At 42.6% G+C, this 12,989-nt stretch overlaps 1 protein-coding gene across 3 annotated transcripts in view; it reads left to right on the top strand.

Moving 5' to 3' along the window:
• The window catches only part of SLIT3 (slit guidance ligand 3), a 967,014-nt gene that overhangs the window by 804,664 nt on the left and 149,361 nt on the right, over positions 1–12,989 (top strand). For all 3 annotated transcript variants that reach the window (XM_086931418.1, XM_086931419.1, XM_086931420.1), the window contains one exon: positions 5,201–5,364. In XM_086931418.1, the coding sequence (XP_086787544.1) occupies positions 5,201–5,364 (164 nt within the window). The remainder of the gene's footprint in view (positions 1–5,200; positions 5,365–12,989) is intronic.

Below are 12,989 nucleotides of genomic sequence, written 5' to 3'. Positions count from 1 at the left end.
GCTCCGGATCATCTAGCGCCAGGACACCTCTGTTAGCACCGGGACACCTCTGTTAGAGGTAGCTGTTGCACTTTATAAATGCACTTATTATTATGTAAGAATGTTTTGCGACCGCAATTGCAGTCGCAAAAGGGTGGGTGGTAAAGTACTCACAAATGGGATGGGCTCCCCAGAAGACCCCTTCCCCTTTGGGAATGCTTACGCAAACATTTTTTGAGGGCAGGCAGTAGTCCCAGGGACCCCTGCCTGCCCTTAAAAAATGAAAAGTAAAATCTTTTTGTTTTTTAATGCAATCCGTTTTTATTTAGGAAAAATGGGCTGCATTAAAAAAAATATAAACTGCTTTATTTAAAAGCAGTCCCAGACATGGCGGTCTGCTGACCCTAGCAGGCCACCATCCCTGCGAGTGCCCGCCATTCCCAATGGGTCGCAAATTGCGACAGCCTCATTAATATTCATGAGGCCTGCAATTTGCGACCCATTTGGGAATCGCAAACAGTGTCTCAGACACTGTTGTGCATTTCAATTAGCGAGTCGCAAATTGCAAGTAGCAAATGCGATGCAATTTGTGACTCGCTAATTGGCAAGTCATACATCTGGCCTGTAGTGCTTAAAAGTGGGGCTAAGAAGCATTTATAGTTTTCAGAAGAGTAAGAAGGTTTAACATCTATGTTGCTCCCTTGGCCAATCTCCTGAGGACGCATGGGATTATTCCCATATCCTATGCCATCGATACTCAGTTGCTCTTTCCATTTGACAAATTTACTCCATCTGTACAGTTGTCCTTCTCTTCTGGTATGAGAGCTATTTCACACTGGATGAAAAGTAATTTCCTCCAGTGCAATGTAGGGAAAACAGAGATTCTGCTCTTTGGAGAAGCCCCTTCTCTATGGACGCCTGAATGGTGGCTGATTGACTTAGTTCCCCATCCTGCACCCAAATACTGTAAGATCTTAGGGTATCCGTTTGGATCAAGCCCTTACTTTGAAGGAGTATGCTCCTCAGACAGCTGGCTCCTGTTTCCATACAATGGGCCTGCTGCATCGAGTCTTCCCTCTGCTTCCTGACTCAACCCGGAAAACTCTGACTCAGGCACTTATATTAAGCCGTCTGGACTGTAACGGTCTGCTGATCTTCGCTAATGAGGCCTCGCTCAGTAGACTGCAGGTAGTCCAGAACACGGTGGCGCAACTGGTCCTCAATGCTCCCCCTAGGACTGCTTCCCGCCCTCTTTTGCAACTTCATTGCCTTCCCATCCGCCTACGGGTAAGATTTAAAATTTGCTGCATCGTCCACAAGGCGTTGTTTAATCTAGGCCCCATCTATCTCTCAGAGAAATTAACACCATACCTACAGTCCAGATCCCTTCGCTCGGGCTCCAAACATCATCTTGTGGTCCTTCGAGTAAAGAAGGCTCGATTGGGAGGAAAGGCCCTCTCTCATCTTGCCCCCCGTTATTGGAACAAGCTCCCCATACTCTTGAGACAATGCACTAGTCATTTGCAATTCAGGAAGCTGCTCAAGACTACTCTTTTCTGTTCCTGATCCAGTTGTAGCTGCAACATATTCTCGCGGTCTGTCCCAAGTGCAGAGATACCCCTTTGGGGGTTAATTCAGGCGCTATACAAGTAAAAAAATAATAAAAATAAGCGACTTTGAGTCTTTTCTAAACGCCCTGATTAATTTCCTAAATCAAGCTTTTTACAAGAGAAGCAGATTCCATCTGGGCGCCGTACTAACTGTTTCAGCAGATTGTTTTGGGCAATAGCACAAACCAACAACTAAGCTAGTACTTGAGCCAATCTGTTTATAGCATATGCCTCTACGGTATTTACAAAGAACGCAGAACACTATGAGAAAACAGAGCAAGAAACATTCAAACTTGTGAGAGCAGCAATATGTGGGATAAAGTTTGGACCCCACAGACCTACTATGGTTGATTTATCAAAACAATCTTTTTTGTTGACTAAGATAAGTGTACTAGTGGTTAACCAGCTCAGAAGGTCACTGTGGAGAGGAAGGCGTCTTCCATTCTACACTTCACTTATTAGTAAACCACATTTTTCTGTGTAAGCAAAAGAGCATTCCCATCTCACTATAAAAAGCTAATGCCAATTTTCAGCTTGGCCATCTTGTCAATCTGTGCTACAGTTTCTCCCACAGAAAAGATAAGAGCGGCTAAATATTATATTATATTTCTACATTGTGTTATTAACCTTATGACTAAACTTATGTTTATTGATGAACACCGGGGATTTCTCTGTTATACTTCCATAGGCTGTACTTGTGCTGATTTAACAAGCAATGCCACATCTTTTCTCCAGAGCTGTTCTTCTTTGTCATAGTTCAAGTGGTAAAACAATTAAAACTTAAATGTATTGTTTTGGAATTAACAGCGAAAAAAAAGTGCTACAAGGTATGCAACCAGACGGGATTGGGGCAAGCATTAGCACACGGATTAAGGTGGATGTATGCTGTCTTCTGAATAGACAGGGACATGCAACGGTGCAGAAAATTGATGGCACGGAGCTATAGACTGAGACATCAGACAAATGGCAAAAAGAGATAAAAAGACGCAACTAGTGCTGAATGGATCATCTCACACAGGCTATATGGGATGAAGGCACTTCAGATTGGAAAGGTACTAGTCTAATTTTCAGTGATCTATTTATATTTAACTTTCTTGCGAGCATCCATATAGTAAGTCAAGGACTATTCTCAACACCAGTGGTGTTCCGGAGTAGCTGCAGGTTTGATACCTGGTTCTGTTGGAGGTTAATGTTAAGGGAATGGTACTTACATGCACTGCTGATGCTCAAACTCTAATTACTTCTTGTATGTCAGGTTACTTGAAGCAAAAGTAGCTGTAACGACTGACTTTTTGTGGGGTTAAACATCACCTCCAGAACAACTCTGTGCAGCTAACTGAGGCAAATAAAGCTTTTAGTGTGATAAGCACAACCCAAACCTGTTTAACTTGGAAAGCCGTGGGGGAGCCAAGATGAAAAGGCGGACTAAGGTCATTAATTAACTAAGACCATTTTCATTTCTAACTCTGCGTCCATTTGACTAATTATGTTTGACTCTGTGGCATCACAAATTGAATACTTTCAGGGCAGCACAAAATGTTCTGCACAAATATATGTCTGGTACATTCTTCATCAGGAATTAAGAGTCAAGCCAACAACATGCTTATGCTTCGTGTGTACCACACAGATGGATATGTTCAAGGACATATCACTTGTGAATGTATGGACAAAATAGTGATGAAATGTGTCATGTTTTTAGAGCCCAAGCTAATTGTTTTGCTGATAGTTGATGCTTTGAGACCTGTCAGACTACTATTTACTTCACTGTACATTATTCATAAAATGGGGACAATTTTGTACACCTGAAATAATTCCAGCCTTCGCCACTTTGATGTGACCAGCAAAGAGCAGGTGCTTGGCCATATGATAGCTTGCTTCTCTTTTGAACATTCTCTTCAATAAGCATTGGTTATCAAAGGCCACAAATGAGCTTTTCTAGGTGCCAACTGGAGCAACTGAGAAATGTTTGCTCTGCAACATACCACCCGACACACTATTATGAAGGCGATCCCAATTTCCCCAACCTATCAACTTACTCTGTCATTTTCACTTCCCAATCTAGATTTATAGAGATAAGGCTCTAAGTGTGTACATACACTACTGTTTGTGAAAACTGTATAGAATATATCTCCGCAAATGCATTATATGTCAAGCACAGAAGTTTACCCAAAAATATGCCTTAAGACACATAGGGGCCGATTCCGATCCGGTAAAAAGCGCTCCGAATAGCCGTTCCCTCGTACGTATGATGAAGCACGATTCGTACCAGAAACTAGACTCCGTACGAATCGTACAGAGACCGTATGACTCTAATCTCCGTACGAGTCTCACTCGGAACCCGCTGTACGCGACATCTGTACGGTTCGCGGCTGGTTTATACGACCCAGCAAGTACGATACGTGTCAGGTACGCACCGTACGACCCTTTTTGTACGGGAGCTGAACACAGCCGTAAAAGCAGAGTTTGCGACGGAACAGGTACGGAACGGCCCCCCATGGGTACGGCGCGTACCCCCCATGATCGGAGGGGTACGGCGCGTACCCCTGCGATCATGGGGGGTACGCACCGTACACCCAGCGTACATGGGGTATGCACCGTACTCCATGTACGCTGGGTGTACGGCGCGTACCCCATGTTCGCTGGGTGTACGGCACGTACCCCCCATGATCACAGGGGTATGCGCCGTACCCCTGCGATCATGGGGGGTACGCGCAGTACGGTGTGTATGTGATTGTGCGCTTTTCCGTACGAATCGCCCTTACCTGACGTGGACCGTATGACTCGTGTCCTGATACCCCAGTCCGGATCGTACTCGTCGGGCCGTACGTCGTGTGTACGAGTCGTACGGAGACGGCTCAAGATGCGAATCTTACGGACGGTAATTTTACCAGATCAGAATCGGCCCCATAATGTGTCTGCTGTAATGTTTTTGGAGATTTTCATATTTTGAACACAGTGGAGAAGGTAATGTGAAAATATGGGGCATGTAAATATTATTTGGCACCCACCCAAAATTGCTTATCCAGCAGGAAATGTGAACATTGGTGAAACAAACTCACTGATTACCTACTTAATTCTCGTAGGTAACATAGTCCAAAGGTCTCTGGTATATTTAAATTACCAGAATCGCACATAGTAATTCATCACAGATAGTGAATTTACCCGTCCCCTTATCATGAACAGGTCTAATCTGTGACAAATGCTTTAACTATGTTTCGTGCTTGTTATGTAACCACTTTGAAAGGACTGGAATGATCAGCGTAATGGAGTAATGGTGTTATAATAAAGAGGTGGCTATTAATATACCTAGAACTCTAAAAGTTTCAGGTTCAACCGGTTCTGGCATGCTAAAATCAAAAACAGAATCAGATGTTTGACTTCCAAAAGTAGGGCTTGCTAGAAAAGGTTGTAATTAATGTTTTCAATGTCATTCATTAAAGATGTTTGGATTTTTTGTCCCTAGTCTTTTCTAGCCGTTTTGTGAAGTTATTCATTCATAGGCAACTGCCTGATGGTTTTTAGTTGTTACATGATTAAAAGATAAGGTGTTTTACATATGTTTGCTTTTCTAAATGTTAACACTGACGTTCAACTTTACAATTCTTTCTCAGCAACCTATTATCCAATCCGTTCAACTGTAACTGCCACCTGGCATGGCTAGGAAAATGGCTGAGGAAGAAGAGGATTGTCAGCGGAAACCCACGCTGCCAGAAACCATTTTTTCTGAAAGAGATCCCAGTACAGGATGTGGCCATTCAAGACTTCACTTGTGATGGTAAGTTAGAATTCCTCAGGGATAATTTACTCATCTTTTTGATCAGATATCTGATTGGATTACAATTTTTTTTTTATTGTATAAAGTTTTATATAGCGCGAACTTGACCCAAGAGGGTATCAGAACGCTTTACATTTAGGATCATTGCGTTAAAAGTTGCATCAGTTACAAGAGCATAGTAAGATACAGTACACATAAAACATGAGCACCAGTTGTGTTTACAGACGGGCACATTCATTTTCTTGGGGAGATTTCATGGGGAGATTAATTGATTTGCCCAGAATCACAGAATGTTGAGATTCCCTGCCGCGAACCTGGATCCCCTGCTTTGAGGTTGATCGGAAGACAAGAGTATGAAAACCATGTGCACAAAGCTGTAGCGGGAGCATTGATTCTTGCGTGACCACTCCTGATAAACAACTCCTAAAGTTGTGTTGGTGATTTCCAATGAGGATTAAAAAGTGGTAGACTCGGATTACTAATGAGGAGTTGTTGAACTTGTTCACACTGCTCACTATAAGCCACACGTATTATCTGCAAACAAATGTGGTCTGATCTCTGTTCATAGAATATTTTAGTTTACATCTATGAGTAGGTCTTAGTGCAGCATAATTCCTCAGAGCCAGGCATATACAGAACTCCCAACATACTCCAGCAATATGTGTTAAATTAATGTCCTTTTTGCAGAGAGTGCTATTTTGTTTGAACTCTGTTTAGGTCACAAATGTTAAGTATCATTGTTGCAAATGGTGTTAATATGTACATGTCATGTGGTGGGTATGAATTACTGTTTAATGGTTCCTAAATTATAAAAGCCATGGAACCTCATCAAAATATTAACATGATCTGCTGCTCAATACTTTTTTTGTAGGAGTGTAGCTTCACCAGATTCAGGACACAATGTCCCATCCCTCTTCTGTATACGGGTCACCAGGGCCGGACTGGCCATAGCGGGCACCGGGCGTTTCCCCGGTGGGCCGCTAGGGTGGGGGCCGATTTTGGACCCCTGGGGCAGTTTTTTTGTTATGGGGGTCGGCAATATCGACCCCCAGTAACAAAATCGGCCTAAACCGGCCCTCGCACACTGCTTTGCTGCACTCCCCCTCACCCCAGGGGGTGATGGCTGAGCAGTGTGCCAGGGCCGGTTTCTGTTCCCAGTCCGGCCCTGCGGGTCACACAGCTAATCTCCGCCCCATTCTGATAGTCAGGGTGATGCATGGGTACATTATGCCTTTGATATGTTGTGAAACCACCCCTTTGCTATCTGAAAAGCATTGATCCATCCAGCCTTCAGTAAATATATGGATCGAAGGAAAATAAAGCCAACCAGTCATCATGCATTTATTAATTTCCCAATCCCAGATTCCTGTTGCATTCTTGATAAATTGAAATTAAATTAAAAATACCACCAGGAAAATCTTTTACCTGTTTAAATGAAACCTGTTTCTGTTTTTCTGCTGTGGGTTGCAATATATGGTTCTTTATGATAAGGTGCACGGTCATTTAAAAAATTGGCCTATTTTTACTCAAAGCAAAAGTATTAGTGGATGTAGGAATTTTAACTAAATTTGGCAAAATGGAAAGGTAGCCTAGTCTAACCCTAAAAAGGATTGAGCAGGGCCAAGAAACTGACTGTATTATTTTTTAATGACTTTTGCACCCTGGCTGCTGTGAAGAAAATATGCACAATCAGCTGTAACCATGAGTACATCGTAACTAGTTGGTAACACAGTTATTGCCAACTGCTCAGGGTCTCAAATTCTTGCTTTAGTACAGAAGTGGAAGGAATGGAATTAGAGTTGGAACTGTCAGTGGAACTGACTACATCATGCACACAAATTGTAGCCTTCCTTGCAAGTGGTCGTCAGCCAAGCGCCTTGTCCCTGGACTTGGTAAAAACATCCTTTGAGCTGCAGATTATCACTAAGGAAAGAAGCTCCGCGAGGGAAGGTCATTATTTTGTCGTTTTTTGGCAGAATGCGTACAGTTGAAAATTATCCATTTCCATTACGGTGAAAGTCAATTTTGGTTCATTGCTGTTTGGTTAGGAAGTGGTCCAGAGACCGAGATAGATCAGTAAGTTTACTTTTCCAAGATGATTTCTCAGTGGCCACCGAATTATAGAAATACCTTGGAACAGAACCTAAGAACTGTCGCCATCTCCTGTAATACAGGACTATGGAAGCCGTGGATCAGGCTCTATGCATTTAGCAGTAAACTCCTTCAGGGTTGAAGGCCCATAAGAAAAGGGGGTGCAAAGTGGTCATTATTTCCTTGGCCACGTGGTTTTCTGGGCCTCTTCCTGTGCTGCAACATTTATTCTTGAATGTGTACCACTGTATGGCACAAGACACTGGATCTGCTATGGTTTTTTTCCCCTCAGCACTTTTTATCTCAAGCTTTGAAAGAGGCGAGGGTCTTGTTTGAGTTTAGTGACCCAGCCATGCAAAAACATCTGGCCTGTCTGAGGGAAGGTGGATAGAAAACACTGCACATACCCTAACATCGATGCACTTCTGCAATTGTGAGATGAAGTTAAGGGTGAAATTTGGGCCTGCGGTATATTAGACACTTTATTCTACTGTCTGTAGTCCTATCCCTAAAGGTTGATGCTGATTTTAAGCCCATACAAGAGATCAACCATCCCCTCTGGCTACTGTGAGTAGCAATATATTTGCCTCAAACACCCTGTCCCACCATCAGACATCTATCTATAAGGAGTGTGTGCTCCAGATATATTTGTTTAGGTTCATGCATCTAAGCTCTGAGATACACAGGAACTCTTGGAGGGTGCCACCATCCTTCAATACTCAAGGAGAACAATAATACAGTGATACCTCGAAGACAGACACATACAAATATGGATGATCACTACTTCTAGGCTTCTTCTAATTATTCAATTCTTGGCCTAGCTGCTACCCAATGGCGTCTCAGATACAGCAATTAAATATTTCTATCCTGGGAGCCGGGGGTGTAGTTAAGGTCAGTAAGACTGGGGGGAGGAGAGGAGCCTCAGATTTTACGACAATCACACTTGAATGTCATGTTAATAATTATTTGAGAAGCTGTGCATGAGAAGAGTTTAAGGGTCAATAGAAAGGGAAAGTAGTGAGGATTGTGAGATGGTCCGTAAAACACAGTATTTTGTAAAATAGCCACGTTTTTAGACCTACAAAACGGAGATGAGAGTGAGGGCGTGTTTAAGTCTGAGTGAGTATTTAAGAATACCAGGTGAAATCTGACAAACACCTTACCATACCGAATTCCCAAATAAAAGCTCCTGTATGTTCTTATTTATTAAAAAATACATTTATTAGGGGGGCGTAACACCTCAAACACCCACTCCGAAGCTAAGTCTCTTCTTGGGACATGCAGTGAAAATGATGGTGATGATGGTGTAGAAAAAATGCCACTGTAAGGTCACAGCATCTTACACTAGCCTTCTAACAGACTGTTCTTGAAAATCTCAAAGGGTGAGGGAGTGAGGGGATGCAATGCATGTACTGAGTGAGGTGACAAAACATTGTAGTGCTTTATTTGTCAAGGAGACTGAGTTACAGTATACAAGTGCAGAACTGGTGGGATGCCTCTGCTAAAGATTTGTAACATATATTGTCGAATTATAAAATGAAAGAGCTTAAATAAAGAAAGAAAATTAGGTACAAGTGCAGCAGTGGTCATAGCTACCACAAAGTGATTAGCTTCAGCAATTACATAATGGTCACCAGGACTAAGAGGTGTTTTCCATAAGATGACACCATGTGACTCCCCCATATGAGAAGGCCTCTATGTGCATTTATGTGTGCCTCTTGAAAATGGGCATTTACTTCCTTACACCAGCTGCTGGGAATACCAGTTTGGTATTGTTGAGCGAATGACTAAAGGCTATATTTCGCTTGAAAATATTTGTTGATGATGGGTGCAAGGGCAAGAGACCTGTGACTCTGAGACCCATTGTGGAGTGGGATAAGAATTTTGCGTGGTCACACAGAACCCCATTCACCTGGCTAATACCTTTCTGTGCAAATCAGAAGTGATGCCCTATTCAGAGTTGTCTCTTAATTCCGATGAGACTGTTAGCTGGAATCTCCAGCCCCATCTTATTTATGAGCTCCACAGGCAGACTGCAAATATTTCTGGCTGCTGAAAACAGTTAACATCGTTGGGCCCGATTACGATGTGGGCAGGAAGGGCTCTGACCGTCGGTCGGAACCCTTCTGCCCGCATCGTAATCTGCTGTTCGGATTCCTTTCTGCAAGCCATTTTGATGGGCTCGTTAGAAGGGAACCCGACTTGGATTTCCAAATGGCTTATAATGGGCTCAGAGAGCCCGTCCTCCATCCGGAAACCCTGCAGTAATCCCCCAGCCAGCTCTTTCCGGCTGAGAGATTACAAAGGCAGTTTCCCACTGCCTTTTTGTGCCGGCCTTCCCGGCACAGAAAGGCATGTGCAGGCCTTCCCGGCACAGAAAGGCACTGGGAAACAGCTTTGGGGGCCCCCAGCAGGGCCCCCATGGGTGCAAGGCCACCGGATGGTGGCCTAGGGGGCACCTATGGTACCCCACAGGTTGATCCCTGCATCCGGTAGCAGGCACCTCAAGGTGCCTGCCACTGTGTGCAGGGATGAACTGCACCCCTGTTCTTTGCTATGGGAGCATACATTCCGTTAGGAATGCATGCTATCATAGCAAAGTATAGGATTCGGTCGAATCCTAATTCCTGGGCTGGAACTGATGACTGGAGGTCGTTTGGTTCCAGTTCCAGAACAATGTCGGGCAGACTCTGGTCCTTCCGGCATCGTAATTGGACCCTTTTTGCGAAAGTCTTGAAGAAATGAGAAATTGCCACAGGAATTAGACCCAGAATTTCAGATTTCCTCAGTGCTTTGTCATTTTTTAGCAGGCCCTCAGAGTGAACTCATAATAGACCCAATTATTCCCACCTCTAGTATTATGAGTACCTCCAGTATCAACAACTCCAAGACCATGGAAATGTCCGCTCATTTTCGGAACCACCAACAATGAGGGCCTAAGTCAGATCACAAAATATAGTTATGGGCCGTAACAGGGAAAGTGCTTCAAAATAGTTAAATATTTGCTCAATAAAATGTTATCATACCTTAAACACTCTAGTTCTTTAAGGGTTCTTGAAGGCCACCTTTCTTATGTATGAAATGATCATTCAACCTAAAAGTAGAAGGACTAGATATTTAAGATGCAAATACAGAGTGTTTGGCTTGAAGGCAGCACTTGTATGAAAGTGCACAATCAAAAAACATAAGTGCAAAACAATAGTTCCAATGGATGGATTAATTGGAAAACAAAAATGGTCAACAGTAGAACGCTGCCTGTCTCAGGTTCGTCTAGGAAACTAACCAGTTAAATTGCACAGTTCATCAGTTTAAAATAGAAAGAAATTTTCACCACAAAGAAGGAGAGAATTTGGTTACATATTATTATACATTTATTTCACAAAATACTTTTTTGGTAAAAAAAAAAGCAGGCTATAAATATGGTAACATGCAATGAAACTACGCTCCTGTGTGTCACAATCTGAAAAAACGGAAAAGTGGAGGATTATATATTCTAAAAAAATATCGAAATAGGCTATGGCTGTATGTAATTTGGTTTCGCTGAAGTGATAATTAGTAAGATAATAATGCTCGTGATCATCCAGTGATCAATTGATGGGAGCTAAAATACCACTGTTGAACAATCACTAGGGTGGCCAATTAACAAGGAAAATACAAAAGATGCAGTGAAAATCATCGCTGTGTTACTGATTTAATATGCAAAAGGTGGAAGCAGGGACTTCCCGACGTATATGGATGATGTGTTGTATATGGATGTATGACGTTACAACGCATACTTTTACAACGCCTACCTTTACAACGCATTTTTTACAACGCAAAAACCATTACAACGCATGCATTTACAACGAATTTTTAAAAACTTCCATTACATCGCATACTACCTTTACAACGCATACCATTACAACGCATAACATTACATTGCATATAAGGTAAGTATTGGATAGTGTAGAGTTAAAAAATACTATTTTAACTCCAGGGGGGTGCAACAGTAGGGTAAGTGTTGGATAGTGTAGGGGTAAAAAATACTATTCTAACTCCAGGGGGTGCAACAGTAGGGTAAGTGTTGGAAAGGGTAGGGGTAAAACTTACTATTCTAACTCCAGGGTGTGCAACAATAGGGTAAGTGTTGGATAGTGTAGGGGTAAAAATTACTATTCTAACTCCAGGGTGTGCAACAGTAGGGTAAGTGTTGGATAGTGTAGGGGTAAAAACGTAATATTCTAACTCCATGGGGTGCAACAGTAGGGTAAGTGTTGGATAGTGTAGGGGTACTATGTGTTGTAATGCTATGCGTTGTAATGGTATGCGTTGTAATGACTGCGTTGTAATGACATGCGTTGTAGTGGTGTGCGTTGTAGTGTCATGCGTTGTAATGGTTGTGTTGTAAATTCATGCGTTGTAATGGATGTTGCGTTGTAAAAGTTTTGTTGTAATGGTAGTACGTTGTAAAAGTTGCGTTGTAAAGGTTGTTTCCCGTTGTATATCCATATGTTGTCTGTATATAGCATACAAATATTGTGAAGAAAACAGGCTGACCCTGTTGTGTTGAATATAAAGTGCACAATCAGAATTGAGCATTTGTATGATCTGAGTTCAAATTGAGAAGATATTTTCACACCAGGTGTGTGAATGGTCTGTGTGCGCTTAATGTGTCTTCAGTGAGAAGTTCAAAATTCAAATGCTTTAGCAGGAATATAATAACTTTCTTAGTGTAGTCACTTCTCTGTTATTTGTTTACACCCATTTTGTAAGTGCAGTGTATGACCTGGACTAAAAATAAACATTCCTCAGTTGATATACACTCTTTATGGAAAGATATGAAAACATGCCAGCGTGAGCAAAAGTATGATGGATTTAACCCAGATCTCTTGACTGGGGGTGAATGTTTTGATTTGTTCTGCATTCCGTCCATCAATTGTGTGTCTTTTGCTTTCTCGCCCTAATTGTGCCAGGTATGCCCAGGAGTGGGTCCTGGGCTCACGGTGCCACTGGAATCAAGCTATCCTGGCTGAAGAGGGGTGAAACCCCGAAACCGGTCCTAGGATGCTTGTTTCCAGTCCAGGGAGGACCTGACTTAGCAGTTCAGACTGGGCTGTTCCCATGAGGCAAAGGGTCAAGACTGATTTGCATATGGCCAGATCTAAACTGGGGTGGCATGGTGAGCAAAAGAATGATGGATTTAACCCAGATCTCTTGACTGGGAGTGAATGTTTTGATTTGTTCTGCATTCTGTCCATCATTTGTGTGTCTTTTGCTAGCGTAGCAATCAACAGTGCTAATTTGTGATCCATTTGCTCACACAACAAGGGATGGAAGCACAGGGCAGCTCCCAACAGCTGTAGAAGAGTGAGTTATACTCTGCATAGGACTAGTAGTGAGAAAGCATTGGTTAAACAGAAGCTAAAGTAGGGTTTGTGGTTTGGCGGCGGCAATAAACTAAGCAGTTGTGTCTCCAAGCATTTATCAGCCATCAGTTTCTTTGCGATTAGGGGAACGGCTCAAATGTGGGTAGCAAGGCAGGATATCAGGTTACT

The sequence above is a fragment of the Lissotriton vulgaris genome, chromosome 7 (assembly GCF_964263255.1).
Source record: "Lissotriton vulgaris chromosome 7, aLisVul1.2, whole genome shotgun sequence".
Lineage (NCBI taxonomy): Eukaryota > Metazoa > Chordata > Amphibia > Caudata > Salamandridae > Lissotriton > Lissotriton vulgaris.
This window is presented reverse-complemented; position numbering and strand designations above follow the sequence as displayed.